Genomic DNA, 16,166 nt, shown 5'->3' with positions numbered 1-16,166 from the left:
ATGGAAATATACTAGTTTGCAAGCTGATAATTTATGATGCTTCTCTCATTCTGCTTTGTTCAGGCCTGGAAGTATTTCTGTGGACTACGACGTAAAAGCAAGAGCAGTAACCTTCAGTGAGATACTCTATTCCAACTTACGTGTACCAAAATTCCTAAATCAATCTTACTATCTAATACCCAGCTCCTTCACAACAGAAATAACTAGTAAGTTTAAAGCTCTCTCAGTATTTCATTTCAACCTTTTTTTTTTTAGTATTGCTAGCCTGAACCGTGTAGCCACCTTATATTGTTGATTTTTCAGTACCAGACCTTCAAAAACTATATATTTCTCTGCCTGTTTCTTTTCCTCCTGTGCCACCAAAGCTTAGGACTTCCATGAGATGGCCTTGCACACAGTACAGGGACTACTCAGAGGGCTACTTTAACCTGGTTGCTTCTCCTCCCAGTTTTTCTACACAGAAAGAAGAAGCGGTGATAACACTTCTGGCTGTCTGCATAAAACCTTCTGGGGTCTTTGGCTGACAAAGACATTAGAAGAATATGTTGTGGGAAAATGTCATATCTTGTATGAGAGATGGTGCCCTGCAACTGACACTGAGTGTGTAATGGTTGCAAAGTGCCTAGGATTCTCACAAGATGAAAGACACCATATAGATGCTGACATGACAATAATGCAGAACATTGCTCTCTGTCTTCCCAGATCAGACAAACTTCACTGTGAATCCTGTGGACATTTTTGAAGGGGATACAGTAACACTGATGTGCGAGATAAATGCAGAGTCTGGGAACGCGACCTGGTATCACTCCAATCAGACCATCTCACACAGCTCCCGGCATCTGCTGAAGACAGAATTTACAGCTAGAATATCAAGATCAACTCTTACGATTATCAATGTTACAACGAAGGATTCTGGTATGATTTTCTATCATTAAAACAGCAAATGCAAATCTCTAGTGTGGCTAATTCTACAAAACTCAGAAGAACGTAGTGAATGCATTTCCCTAGAGTGAAACTGAAAAATACACTGTCCCTCATAATTTTCCTATTTTGGTTTTGGTTTGGTTTTCCGTAACTACCTACCTACTGACTGGCAGTGCCAGTAAGGTATAAAAAGGCTGAGGTGACTGTATAGGCATGGATATCCCCAGTGTCAGGCTTCACTGTCACATCACAGGAGTGGTTACACAGATGTGAAGCCTTCTTCTCCTTTGCATGTGGTAACTGAGGTTGTGGTTGAATTTTTTTCCTTGAAGGTCCTTGTCCTCTTTGCAAACATAAGCTAACTAATAAGACCTTGGAGTTACAGTTTTTCTTGTGTTCATGTTTAGAGCTTTTTGAAAATAAAAAAAAAATAAAAAAAAAAAAAAAAAAAAAGGTTAAGTCGGCGGCATTGTACTTGGGAGAGTTGCTGGGGAAATTTTCATGTATTATCAGAGATTTGACTCAAGCTCCCACTCAGTTCATCTTTTTGGGTCATAAATTCTACTTTCAACTTCAGAAAGGGTAGACTTTGGCCACGTCTTTGGGTATACATATGGGAGATAGGAGCTGTGGGCTCCAAATGGTCTTGGACTAAGGATGTCCTGAACCTTGGCATCTCCATTCCTTTGAAAGTGGCCTACTCAGTAGCCTATCCCAATGGGAAGGGGTACCTATATACCTAAAACACAGAGGAAATCTGGGGCTGTGACTGCCCATTTCAAAAGGAAACCTGGATGCATCCAAGGGACCAGCTCCTAAGAAAGAGGTGATTCTCCCACTATATTTAGCATTGGTGTGGCCTCACCTTGACTACTGCATGCAGTTCTGGGCTCCACAATATAAAAAGTATGTTAAGGTCCTTGAATGCGTCCAGAGGAGGACAGTGAAGCTGGTAAAAGGGCTGGAAGGCATGTCCTGTGATGAAAGGCTGAGGACACGTGGTGTGTCCAGTGTGGAGAAGAGGAGGCTGAGAGGTGGCCTCAGTGCTCTCTGCAGCCTCCTGAGGAGGGTGGTACTGGCCTCTGCTCCCTGGCTGGGCATTAGGAAAAATTTCTTTACTGTGAGGGAGGTCAGGCAGTTGGACTCGATGGTCTTCGTAGGCCCCTGCCACAAGAACTATTCCATTCTAGCCTAGTCTGGTCCAAAATGGCCAATAAATAGCTCTATTTGGCAATACCTTCTGAGAAGCATAGGTGCCCACACTCAGATTAACAGATGCTGTAGAGTCCACCTTGGAAACCAAAATCTTGCCGATTCTGTGTATGAACATTCTGCAGTCGATCTGTGTTCTTACCATGATGTATTGCTGATAGCTGGACTCCGGGCAATACTCAGATCACCATGCACCAACTCAGTCCCAGAGCCTTGTCCTCTTCTCAAGTGCCATCAGTACTGAAGCTGCGTAGTCTGAATACTTTTGGCACCTGGAGACTGCAGAGAACCTCTTACAGAGAGACTGTAGATGACCTTAGAGCACATTTTGATCAGCAAAGAAAAGAGCCACTGCAGAGCTGAGACATGTGAAAACTAGATGCAAAGTAGCTTGCAGTTCGTAACTCCAAAAGTAGTGGAAACAACTGCAAAATGTGTTCTCAATGCTAAAATATTGTTGATGATTTGCAGGTTCCTATACGTGCGTTTTCTCAAAAATCAGTGACTATTACAGGCTGATATACAAAGACATACGAAACATAACAGTATCTTCACTAAGCATCACTTCATACTCAAACGACACGAAAATTAGCTGCAACAGTCCTGACATTCAAGCAACAAGTAACTTGCTGTTCTGTTGTTTAAACATATACTCCCGATCAATTACGAGTGGCTGGAAGTTAAATGGAACAAACACTACTACAGGTAAGATTAACAAAAGATTGTCTTTCACCGGCTAGGTTTGTTTGTTCTTCAGAGAACTCCCCCTGCTGGCAGCAGATACCCCAAAGGCCAAGTCCAACATGAATACAGGGTATGCTCCGAAGCGGGGGCCAGGTAACAAACCGTGGGATTCTGGGTGTCTCCATGCAGTGCGCAGACACTGATGCTCAAAACTGTGACATCCTAGTTGGAAACAGCTGCCTAGACCAGCATCACACTGACTTTTTCCAAAAAGCTTACTTTTGCATTCTCCATCAGCTGTGCTTTCAAAGACAGTGGTGAAATCCTCTCCTGCTGCAAGGAATTGTTTTGCCTTTGATTCCCCATGGTTAGGCTTTCCCAAAGTAACCTTCTCCCTGATTTACTTACCATATTTTCTTAATATCGCGGATAATGAGGCCAGGCTGAACCAGGATAGCCTTCATTTTGGTTTATCCTGAGGTTTCCAAACAATGTTGTTGCTCTTTGTTAGATAACTGTTGGTGTAGGTGCCCAGTACAGTATTGAGAGCATGGCTTCAGGCCTTTGGAAACCACGGTGAGTGTTGCCAGAGTAAAGGATGTGAGTGGACTTTAGCATTGATGAATTAAAAGTTCCACACTGTGAAAGGTTACATACAAATCTACAAGGTTTTCCTTAGCTAGTGTGACTGCTTATGATTTTGAGAGCCTTGGACATCCACAGCCCTTCAAAGAACATTTATTTGTCTCTAGGAGCCTCCACTGACAAAAAAAAATGCACTGAATATGAGCTCAACATCACTGAATCACTATGCCTACATGAGCTGGCTACAGTGATGACATATACGTGCGAGTTCCAGACCGGACATGGTGCCAGGGCAAGTCAAAACATCATAGTGACATACTCACGAACAGGTAAGAGTCAGCACGTAAGAGACCATCAGTGGCCTGTGTGGCACATACAATTTGCAAACAAATGATTGTAATAAGAGACCCTCAGTAATACAACATTTATCTTGTGTTGTTTCAGACTATGTAAGAATATCTTCGAGTGTAAACACATCAGTTTCTGAGGGAAAGGAATTCAAGCTAACGTGCAAAGGTGATGTGAGAAATTATGACAGCATTATTTGGGAAATCCAGTCTGGAGATAAAATACAAACAGTAGAATGTGCTTCATGCATCACAACCAACAAATCCATAGCCACATCTGTGCTCTCAGTGAATCTTGCCACTCAGGACTGGAATGGTGAGTGAACATGGTTTGTACTGGCTACAAAGGCAATGAAATCTCTGCACCAGACCATTTACAGCATCTCTAGCCCAGCAAATCACTGAGATGCTTGACCATGGGTAATTAACTATATATGTGTGTGTGTGTATATTTATATATATATAAATGTAAAAGAGTTAAAATTAAAGCTGCTGGAGGACAGCAAGACACAATGCTGCCAACACTGTGAGTGTTCATTAACAGGGCTCAGGATCATGTAATAGCTGAGGAGCACTTCTGTTGACCCAAAAATGTTTTTTGTGTTACTGCTTTCAGGCACCTACATCTGTACTTTCTCCAATAAGTCTTCGAACACTTCTGCCAATGTGACTGTCAATGTTATTCCCTTACCTCTGACAACGAACATCTGGCTATACCCCATTAAAACATCTATAAAATGCAACATTAAACAACACTTCAACTGCTGCATAAGTGCTAACACCATAGAAGATTATCATGTTACATTTGTGGTTGGAAAAAAAGAATTTCAACTTGGTAAGAATAAGATAAGCTTGCAGAATCACTAGCTGATTGGCCTAAAATCTGTGTTAACTTATCTTAAACTTTCCATGCAGTAAGACAGAAATACGGAAATTTCTTGTGCTACCCATACGATTATGAAGAAAAAGAATGTGAAAAACAGCAAAATCTCGAGGTATATTACAGGTTTGTTAACAGCATGAAACAGGAGGTCAAGAGTCAAAACATACAACTGAAGCTGATACCTGGTAAGAAAAAAGTCACTGTTTAAAGCTGCTAAAAGGAAAGCCCGGTATCCTTGTTAAACCAGATGCCATGAGTTTTATCACTGGTGACTCCTAACAGGAACAGATTTTGTTAGCCAAGAATTTTTTTCTCCTTTTTGACAGGAAATTTTGGAATGCAGAGGAAAATACAAATTTTGCTGGTATTTTAGACACACAAAAAAATATTCAAATTGTTTTGTCTTCACTGTATTTGACAGTGGTCCCAGCATGTTCCCAGGCAGTTATAGTTCAGCCATCTTCTGTCCCTACCTCCCTCTGATGTAGCCTGCACCACCAAGCTTCATCTCCTGTGCTGCAGTGCAGTCATGCAGCTCCCAACTGGCACCAGCAATTTAGCAAGGGTAAAAGATCGCAGTGCCTCAGGAAGAAGTCATTTAACTCAGGAGGTCAGCTTGGGGGATAGCAAGAATGACAAGAATTACAGCCTCCTTGAGGTATTACAGAGACCAGGGCACACCAAGCTTCCAAGTCAGCTCTGCGGGAAGTACTGCATGATTAGAATTCAACATGGCTAAATCCAGTTTTGATGTTTTGGTCTGTCCAGAGTATGGCTATTTCAGCTCCTTAATCATTAACTGGTAAGAAAGAAACGTTAGAAACCCCCTACTACAGAAATTCTGTTTCTTCCATGGTAGTGGTGCCTAGCGTGGATCAGCCTATCTGGCCAGATTTCACTCTTAGGCAATAAACATGTAGATGCTCTATTTGCTTTCATTGGCAGCTACTGTGCCCAGTCAAAGCCAATTAGCAGACACGTTCATCAAAAATGTGCTAAGGCCACACTATCAAAGTTTTAATGAATTCATTGTTAGTGCTACAGCAGAACTCAGTCCCTTAGCAGAATAAACTCACCCTCAGGCTAGAGATGGTCACAGATGTACAGAGAATTTAGAAAGTGGTCAATATAGTCCCAAGTCCAACGCTATTACACAATGCAATCTAATGGACAAATACTAAAACTTTAGGTATTGGTCTGGTGATTGGATTCAGTACTCAAAAACAAGGGGCTTTATCTAATTTTATTTTTAATTTCATGAATCCAAACCCCTGGTTTGAGAATTTAAAATCTGGTGTTCTTTTCACCAGGTTTTGCCTCCTGTTTTTATTTGAGTTGTAAAAGCTTTTGAGTTTGAAGCATCTTGTCATTAGTCCCAGACAGAATCAGCAAGCACTAAAGTACCTATAAATGAGGAACCGGTGTACAAGGTTCCTATAAAAGTTTTCTAACTCTCAGAAAGATTCTGCTTAGGCCTTGGAAGAATATTTGAAGATATAAATTAATTTTCTGTACTATTCTTATTACAGAGGACAGTAAAGTCTTGGAATTTGTTGGGGGGAAAAACAAACAAACAAACTAACTAAAAAAAAAAAAAACCTTTCCAAGACATATACCCAATGAAAGGTCATAATTAATGCAGAGAGCAAGCTGAAATCCTAATATAAACAATTTGGAACTTCAGTAGGTCACAGGTCTGATGAGAGATAAATTATTCATCTCCATGCTTCTCAATGTCTTTTTCCTGATACAGAAAGCAAAAATTCCTGCTCAGAAAACAATTTTTATGGAGGGGAAGAGGACACATTAATAAAGCCATGCCGTTTGTTAAGTAATAATTTTATCCGAGGCAATGAAATTTACAAGTGCTACAAGAAATCATGGAAACTGGAAAGGAATAACTGTGTGTCTGAACAAATAAACAGCCTGCTGATTAGAGCAGAGGTAATGTGAATGAGTTTTTATGAGGCTGGGGAGAGGGGCTAGCTCTAGAGAACAGATATTTTTTGTTATTACTTAACATCATCTAAAATGCCGGAAGTTGTCAAAATACAAGTATTTAATTAAAACTATCTTTTAGAAGGTATAAAGAATGATTGGCTAAATCTACACAGGCCAGGCCCCCTTCTCTGGCCCAGCAGGCATATGGCACTGCATGGCCAACAGCCACACACATGAACACAATCCTCAGACACAGGTGGTCTTATCCACAGCGTCCTGCCCTGTCCTTGGATGTTTCCTGACCCATGTTCAGGTACGGCCACGGTGGACGCTGGTGGGCACAAGCCCCAAAATTGCCACAGAGCACACTGAGGTCATATGGGCAACTGTGGGCTGCTACCCCGTCCGCAGCCCAGTCCCAGTTTACTACATCACAGTATTGCAGAACAGTTTGGGTTGGAAGGGACCTTAAAGATCATCTAATTCCAGCCCCCAGACATGGGAAGGGACACTTCCCACTAGGCCACAGCCCCTCAGCCACCACACTTCTCAGATAGGTGCTGGGTCCTGGTTTTCAAGCTAGGTGTCCTATCATAGTGCTCTTTGCTTCTACAGACCATCCAGAGTCACCCTTCTCTCAGTGAGGTTAGATAAGAACTTTTATCTTTCTTTTTAATAAATTAAAGCAGAGGTACAGTGACTCAATAATAACATATTTTCTTAACCTGCTAGATTATTCCCTCACGGAGCTTGGGTCCAGGCCAACTATTTTCTCCCAGAAATTTCTAGGAGCAGTCTGTGAGTTAGTACAGACAATAGATCATGCTCACTAGGCACTTAGGATACCCTAGCAGAGTTTAACACTATGACCAGAATGACTCTGGTTCTGTTTATCTTATTAGTACAGGTGTAGCCATTATGAAGGAGGATCAAGCTCCAGGCAAATTGCATACATGTGATGCACTGTTATCTTCTGTTCCAGTCTTTGGTCAACAGTCCTGTGGCAAAAACAGAGCTACCCATCTTTCTTCAGCAACTCCAGAATGTGACAGAACTCCAGCAAAATGTCAATTCTTCCGCAGACCTAGCTGCAATTGTTAACATCCTGCATAATATCTCTGCTATCCCAGCAAATGCAAGCAAGTCCATTATCACGGTAAGGTTTTATTTTAAGGCTTACCAATACTTAACAAGCCCTTCAGTCTCTTTTGTCAAAGAAGGTGATATTCTCCCTGAAGAACTTTCATGGTTAGTTTCAGGAACAGGAAGGAAATGGAGGAGGTGAAATGACCTCAAATATGAAATGGCAGCAAAGATACAGATGAGTTTATGAAGAGTCACAGTGATGAAGACTAGGAGCTCATGGATGAAAGAGAGTGCTCTGTGTTTAGCAACTAGAAATGTTCTAGGGACCCTTAAATGTCTCTACTATTCAAAGTTAGAGGAAAGGCCAAGGAATGATGGAGCAGAAGCAGGAACAGAAAAAAATAAAGGGTTGAAATAAGGATAGGGAGAGTAAATTACAGGTGCCATGATGAAGCAAGGAATATCAGTTGGATGTTACAGCAAATGAATGGCAAAACATTGTAGGACTGCTTGGAAGCCTTGGTTGTCAGGTATAGAGGAACAGCATTGCTCTTCTGAGAGCAGAAATGTACAAAGGGACTTGATGTTTTCTAGCTGCAGAACAATAAGTGAGACAGAGAGACAAAAAAAAATAGGACAAAGGTTGAGGCCTGGCAAAAAGGCTGGAAAAGAAAATATATTGATATGTAAAGAAAAGCCAAGACAAGTAAAATCTACTTTGGAAGTCTTGACTTGAAAGCAGGATATGCAGAGGAGTAATAACTGTACATGTAGGTTTCATATGGACTGAGCAAAAGAAGAAAAGGTTTGGCCTTTTCAAAAGGCAATTCTAGAATGATGCAGAAATCATCTGAACTAACAATTTGTATGGGATTTCAGTTACAACATTTTTCTTCTGTTTTTACAGTCCTTCTTCTCTACAGTGGACAATATAGTTAATGATTCCAACATGGAATTTTGGACAGAGCTGAATAATAAGAATGCATCCAGCAGTTCTCTTTTACTGTATTCAGTAGAAAGATTTTCTGAGAATCTCCAGCCAGTTAATAATACCTTTCCTGATGTCAGCACCAAAACTCTTGAGCTACAAGGTATGGTTGTTACAGAAAACAGGAGCACAGACTATAATAAGGACTTCAACAAAGTAGGAAACCTCAGTGCTAATGTGCTAATTGAGAAATCTGTGACTCTACCCCCAAACTCAACCATTGTCAGTGTGGCCTGCTCAGCAATTGGACAGATTTTGCCTAGGAATTATAACAAATATGTGAATAGCTTAGTGGTAATAACAACTCTGAGCAGCGAGAGACCCCAGAACTTCTATATTAATATGACCTTTCAAAAAGCAAACATGTCTCTAAAGTCACCCCAGTGTGTCTTTTGGAACTTCAGCTTCAATGGAAACAGAGGAAAGTGGGATAATTATAGTTGCATATCAACAGATAAAGAAGGTAACGTTACTTGCTCCTGCAATCACTTGACACCATTCTCCATTTTGATGTCACTTGGAAAACCGTCTTACAATTCTGCTTCAGTGTTTATTACCTACAGTGGCCTGGCCATTTCAATCGTGAGTTTAGTGGTCTGCATTATAATTGAATCCTTAGTTTGGAAAAATGTAACAAACAACACAACCTCCTACATGCGTCACATCTGTATACTCAACATATCTACGTCACTCCTAGTTGCTGACATTTGGTTCATTGTCACTGCTGTCATCAATGAGCAAAACTTACAGAAAAATAGAGAGATTTGTATTGCGGCCACCTTCTTCATCCATCTATTCTACCTGTGTGGCTTATTCTGGATGTTCAGCCTTGGCCTCATTCTTTTCTACAGATTGGTCTTCATCTTCCATAACACAAGTAAGACCATCCAGAAAGTATTGGCATTCTGTCTGGGATATGGGTGCCCCTTTGTCTTTGCAGTTATTACCATTGCTGTCACACTGCCACAGAAGAATTACACCAGAAAGGATGTCTGCTGGCTCAACTGGGATGACAGCAAAGCTCTCTTAGCCTTCATCATACCTGCCCTGGCTATTGTGGCCATGAATTTGTTTATAACTGGAGTTGTTATAATAAAAATACTAAGGCCAAACATTGGGGACAAGACCAACAAGCAGGAGAGAAAGACGTTGTTTCAAATCGGCAAAAGTCTGGCCATCTTGACACCACTGTTAGGCCTCACCTGGGGATTTGGTCTTGCCACCATCATTGAAAACAAAAACAACGCTTTCCACATCCTCTTCGCTCTGCTCAATACTTTGCAGGTGAGTTACACATATGCATGGTTTTGTTTCGTCAATGACCATTTAACATGTAGTGACATTCTTGCAGTGCTGTGTTATGAGAAATAAAAACAGTTTGTGAAAGCTCAGGTTTGCATTATATGTCCTTAATCCCAAAGGGCTCTTTGGGAAACCCATTGCAGGAATTCAGAAGAATCTCTTATTCTAAGTTGCCTTAAGATGTGCCTTATGAATAAATCTTGCATAGACATAAATTCTAATTTTGGCAGTAGCTTTGGGGAAAACTTCTATCCTGAAGATTAGGAAAATAGCCCTCTTATTTTCAAGTGGGCAAGCTTCAGCATGTCTGTTGTCATTTATAGTGCAACTGGGAGCATCACATCATGCTCTTGCAGGTTCAAGTAACGAGGGAGTATAAACTGCCTGTAAATCAACAGAACCAGCTGAGCAGTGCTAATATGAAAGAGAGGAACTGACTAAAATCCATGACTGAGAATTTTTAGTCAGAGTTCAGAGTTTAAATAGTCAATATGAACAATGTATGTGATACTGCAATTGAAAGGTTGGTGTTAAACATATAATTTTCTGTCTCCCAGGGATTATTCATTTTGGTGTTTGGGACTCTCTGGGACAAGAAGGTAAGAATTCAAACTATTTTTTATATTGTGTGATAGATATTGTTGTAATTTGAACACAATTGCTGTATTTAGTAATGGATTTTTCTTTCTTGAACAAATAGATAACAGAAGCCCTGCTGAAGAGGAATTCTCTGTCCAGATGGAGTTCACAGCAAACAAAGGTTAGATGCTTGATCTAAGAGCATATTTCAACATTACTGTTGAATAGGCTAACATTCTCCAAGTGTCTTTTAAGTCTAATGCACTTTATATTCTGAATTTACTAGAATTGGTCAGAGAGAGAGAAGAAATTAACAACACAAATATGAATATAACCCTTTTTTCAAAATTCATTATTTCACCTGTAATAATTGATCAAAAATCAGAAGGAGCTTGGTGGAGATTTGATCTAGAGCAGCATATAAAAACATACTGAATTCCATAATAAATAAACCACAAAATGTACTAAAACTTTAAGTTATAAAACAGGAAGATTCATTGGCATCACTATTTATTCACAACCTAAGATAAACACAAAAGGAACTTCTTGAGGCAAGTGCCCTTCAGCTGTAAGTAGGAATGGATGCAGATGTTGCCACCTGAACTTTTAAGAGAGGTGATAGGTAAACCCACAGTTTATGCTGAGAACAGAAAATGAGAGGAAGAAACAATCTTTTGTCAAATTCATGTCAAAGTGCAATAAACAATCAGATTTCAATGAGCTAAAGATTGCACAGAAATGAACAGGATTCTGTAACCAAGTGGCCTGGACACTCTCCTAGAAGAGGAGAGACTTGGGTCCCAAACCCGGCAAATTTCTGCATTGAATCCAAAACATTCACTGACTAAAAAGAGAAATGGTGTTACAAATAGGGGCTGGATCCTTAAGGAAGTTCCTGTAAGGCTGCTCTTGTCTCTGCAGATACTTTCTCTGGCCCCACTGTCTCTCATATTCCTCCCTGCATAGAAGCAGAGCTCAAATGGAGGGACTGGAAATGCCTCTGCTCAGGATAGGCATTTATATTAAAGGGGGAGACCAGTTTCACCCCTATCTTTAAAAATAAATGCTTGCACAAAAATGGAAAATGGCTGCTGAGTAAGCAGCCTTCAGATTATTACCCTCTCCTGCTCTGTCATGTGGATATCAATGAAGTCACATCAAGAAGCCTGAGGTCTATCAAAAGATGGGAAGATAGCTAAAGGATACAGGATCACAGATTGTGTTTTCCTCAATCCTTCCAGTAATGAGGAGAGATGTAGAAAGTAATAGGTGAGTCCAGGTCTTCAGTGGCTCCAAGACTGGTGCCTCTGACAGAGTTTTGAGTTTTATAACCATAAAGACCTCTTCAAGACAAGAGGTCTGCTGCAGCCTGATGGGATCCAACTGTCTTGATGGGGAAAACATTTCTTGTCTCACAACCTGGCAAAATAGATTGAAAGAGCTATAAACTAGGATCAATGGGGAAGGGGATAGGATTAGAAACACTCAGATTAAGCCAAGGGATGGTATGTTGCCATCTGAGGGTGGCAAGGCAAATGGGAGCAGATACATCTGAAATGCTTTTATATCAACACACACAGTATGAGGAACAAACAGGACGAACTGGGAGCTTTGGTCCTTTCCCAGAGTTATAATATCATCAGTATTAGTGAGACTTGGTGGAATGAGTCCTACGACTGGAGTGCTGGGATGGAGGGCTATCAGCTCTTCAAGAGGGTTCAGCAGGGCAGGCGAGGTGCTGTTGCATTGCATGTAAGGGAGAAATTAGATTGTATTGTTCTTGCTTTTAGTGATGATGGAGTAAAGAGCCTATGGGTGAGGATTAAGGGGGCAAATCAGATGTCTTTGTGGGTGTCTACTATTGACCGCCCACCTAGGACAACAGCACGGATGACTTATTCTGTAGGCAGCTAGGGGAAATCTTGGAATCGGTTGCTCTCCTTATGGGTGAATGTAATTTCTCAGACATAAATTGAGAATATCATATTGCCATTACATCTGGCACATCAAGGCATCTTGTCATGTCAAGATAAGACATGAAAGATGCAGTTTCTGCCCAATATTTTTTCATATAGGATCCCCAAAATAATCCACCTTTTTTTAAAAAAAAAAAAAAAAAACTAGTACTCCAAGTTTTCCAGTGTTTTCTGCAGGATTATCTCAGGGAATTCATAGCTAGCAACATCTCCTAACATTTTTTTAAAGTGTTATTCCTTGTCTCTGCCTTGAAAATGACATCTGATGGATGTAGTGCTATTCCAATTGTGGGAAAACAATTCCTTTTACCCAGGAAGCTGGTAGGAAAGAAGGAATAACTTGTAAAACTACCATTAGGGATGGCAATTTCCTCATTCCCTAATGGACATATCCAGCAGAATAAAGTAGAAAGAACAATTTGTTAAGCCTTAAGTTGTTAAACTTCAGCTCTGAATTCATTTGAAACAAAATCTCTCAGGGCAGACACTTCCAACTCAAGCTGACACTGTAGAAGCTGCCCCAGGCAGTGGGAGCTGACCTATTCCCTTGGCAGTTCTGCTGAAAAGGAATAAATAAAGCACGATCAAAGCCTTTGATCAAATGTTTTAGATGTGATTAGTTTACCTTCTTTCTCTACCATTTTATTATGTAGGTGACAATGCACAAAATTGCCTAATTTCCCCCACCATAAACAGTCAGACTGAACAGAGAAAGACGTTTTCTTTTTTTGTTGTTGTTGTTTGTTTGGTTGGTTTTGTTTTGTTTTGTTTTAACATACCTCTTGCAGGAACCCCATTAAATTCTCCAACTATGCAAGATCTGAAAAAGAAACTGCTTTCAGCAGCAAAATCTCCCTTCCTTCCTTCCCAACTGGATTGTACAGAGTTGTATTCCAACGCCCTCTAGTGTGCAGAATTAAATTTGCCTTTGATTATCTCAGCAGCTTTCAATGGCTATCCCCAAGTACATGTATATAAATTTTAGCTTTACTGGGTACCTTAAGGTATATGCTCCCTAGGGTAAGGGACCGGTACGCTGTACTGTTTGACATGGACAGACTCTGGAGCTTAAGCCATGTTCCCTGGCCAATTGTTAAAGACAGCCTGTTACTTTTTGTGTTGTTTATTTTTTTAAAGTTCCTATAAATCTCCTTCACTGCCATCATAAACATGCAAATGGGTGAACTCAATGCCAAACAGACATCTAACCTGCCCCCTGCCTGTACTACTGAACAGCTTTTAATTGTGGCCTTTTTCTTCCCTCGTTACAGCTACAAAGAGTGTTCTAGGCTTTTAACAAAAAAATCAATTTCTTTCTCACAGTCAACCTCCCTGATCTTGGTGTCACCAATGTTCTCTATGGGCTACCCACTTTCAAGAACCTTCAACAACTTATGTGGCAAAACAGGTATGTGACAATAGCTCTCTCCTACTGAACTACTAGCAAGGTTTTGTCTGAGTTCCCATTCCCAGGGTCTGTCTGTCCCAATATCTATCAGTCCGTCCATCCATCCATAGACGGTATTTCATCTTCTAGTGCAAAGGAACTGTAATTACACAAGTCATTGGCATCACTAGCATAATTGTTCATGATTGTAGCGTAATGTTAGCAGCGTAACTGTCTAACACGAAAATATGAATTAGATGTTTCACCAAGTCTAAAAGCCACTAACTGGGCTGTATTTTGAGCTTAATGATGTCACGATGCAGTGCTCCTCAGTTAAGTATTCACACAATCCTCACCACCCTGGAGCTTGGAATTTTATCTCTTCAAAGGTTCCCTGGAAGTCATTCTGTGGATGTCACCATTTCAGTTATGATTTTATTTTGCAAGAAGCATTGCTGAAAATACACATAATTTTGTTCCTGAATGGGTGACCTTTGTATCCAGTCATTGCTCAGAGGAGATGGTGGCATTTGGTCAAAGTGGGTTTTAAAGGAAGCTAATGTAAGCAAGCAGCTGTTTTTTAAGGGTCTGGTAATAGTCAGGTATAGGAACAAGAAGTTAATCTCCAGCTCTGTTACAGTGCAGTAAATTTACATCCTCACACTAACCAGATAAAGAAGCCTCCCACCACAAAAACGGCATGTGTCTACAGCTGCCTTCCATGCTGCCACCACCTACAGCTCCCGTATTATTAGCACTGTGCCATGACCTCTCTTCCATGCTCTCCTTCAGGGCTCTCTGCACCTGGGCCTTACTTTAAAGCCTTTTGGACACAGGAGGGAGGGAGCCGGGATTCAGTTCGGGTACATATGTTCTAAATGTACCTCCATGCTCAAGGAGGACCACTAAGTCCCTCCACGTGTGTGAGCAGTAGCAATTTTACTGCTGTGTGGCACGATGCTCAGTTCAGGCTGACATACCGTGGATGTATCACCAAGAACACTGACTTCTGTGGTCACCAGCATTGCCGTCATCCAGAAACAGAAGCCAGTATCAGGTCATCAGGAAAGGTCTAAATGTCCTTACTCTGCAGTGCCAATGTATCTCACACCATCTGTCCTTCTGTCTAATCGCTGCACTTTGTTTTGCAGGAAAATACACAGTATCTTCTTCAGAGCCATCCAGCTCTTCTGAAAACACTTCCAAGTCATATTCTTTGCTTAACTGAGGCACTGCAAACGCTAAACTATTTAACTGTGAAAGGAACTCTGCCCTTTCCAAGACACACACAAAAAGCGTCTGTGAGTCGTCAAGCAGTGGACTGCTTCCCATTGACTATACTGTGCCTTGGTGCATTCTTCTGGAATAATCCTTTCTGGTTAACATGTAAGGCAGGGAAGCTTTGTGAGGTGGAATTTTAGAGGGACTGCCAATAACAGAAGAAATGACAAGACGTTTGAAGCTTGGAAGGATGAGAAGGCCCTCAAGTGCTGGTAAAGACATTGAAGAATCCTTGGCCTTAAAGAGGGTGCTTAGCACTGTGCAGTACTGAGCCATGAATTGCAGTGCTACTCACAGCTGTTGTCCAGTGGTTTTTGTATTTCTCCTACCAAATCTCTGAGTGATTCCAAAACCCTGTGAATATAAACAAGTATCCCATAGCTTCTCACCTACCCTCCTATTAGAGTCTGGAAAGCTATCGGGTATAATGCTCTCTGATTTCTATTGAAGACTTCCTGGAGCCAGACTTACAATTGAGAAGGCCTATTTCATATTCCCACTTCTGGCTCATAAAAAAAAAAAAAAAAAAAAAAATGAAGACTGTGATGATTCCTGTGTGATTTTCTTTCAGATGGGATGTACTCAAAGCTCTATGTGGCACTTTTTAAAGGAAAGAAAGCTTTATATCTGTAATTATAATTGACCTTCCCTAGATGTAATGTGGCAAGAAAGAGGGGGTTGCTGCCCTCTGCCACAGAGGGTGATGCAATTATTAAGTGTTTTGTATGCAAGGAGTCTCTTTTATAAAGTCTGTATTTTTGGGTCTCCTTCCAGAGGAGAATCAAACTCAGAGGGCTCAGAGAGTCAATTCTGCAACGAATATAAACCAGCATGTGCCAGGTAGAATGAAAGGTTTTATATAAATTATTGCTTTAACACTACATTTGTGGAATCAGTTATTTCCAAGCCTGTATGCCTTTAAAGGCAGGAGTCTTATTTCAAGCAGAGGACTGTGAAATAGCCTGCAAATTATTTGTAGCACACATAAATG

General features: G+C 40.8%; 1 protein-coding gene across 1 annotated transcript in view; it reads left to right on the top strand.

Annotated features, from left to right (window-relative positions):
- LOC311433259 (adhesion G protein-coupled receptor F5-like) overlaps positions 1-16,056 on the top strand; it is a gene marked incomplete at its 5' end in the record, with an annotated part of 16,267 nt that extends 211 nt beyond the window's left edge. The window contains 15 exons of the mRNA XM_084512182.1: positions 16-18; positions 64-206; positions 703-915; positions 2,608-2,841; positions 3,573-3,734; positions 3,850-4,068; positions 4,369-4,587; positions 4,668-4,820; positions 6,389-6,579; positions 7,559-7,732; positions 8,570-9,934; positions 10,510-10,551; positions 10,653-10,712; positions 13,831-13,915; positions 15,046-16,056. Coding sequence (XP_084368308.1) covers positions 16-18; positions 64-206; positions 703-915; positions 2,608-2,841; positions 3,573-3,734; positions 3,850-4,068; positions 4,369-4,587; positions 4,668-4,820; positions 6,389-6,579; positions 7,559-7,732; positions 8,570-9,934; positions 10,510-10,551; positions 10,653-10,712; positions 13,831-13,915; positions 15,046-15,122 — 3,340 coding nt within the window. The 3' untranslated portion in view covers positions 15,123-16,056. The remainder of the gene's footprint in view (positions 1-15; positions 19-63; positions 207-702; positions 916-2,607; positions 2,842-3,572; positions 3,735-3,849; positions 4,069-4,368; positions 4,588-4,667; positions 4,821-6,388; positions 6,580-7,558; positions 7,733-8,569; positions 9,935-10,509; positions 10,552-10,652; positions 10,713-13,830; positions 13,916-15,045) is intronic.
- Positions 16,057-16,166: the final 110 nt, after the last annotated feature.

Source organism: Aythya ferina, assembly GCF_964211825.1.
Source record: "Aythya ferina genome assembly, chromosome: 3".
Taxonomy (NCBI): Eukaryota; Metazoa; Chordata; class Aves; order Anseriformes; family Anatidae; genus Aythya; species Aythya ferina.
The sequence above is the reverse complement of the archived record's forward strand: the minus strand, read 5'-3'. Positions and strand labels throughout refer to the sequence as shown.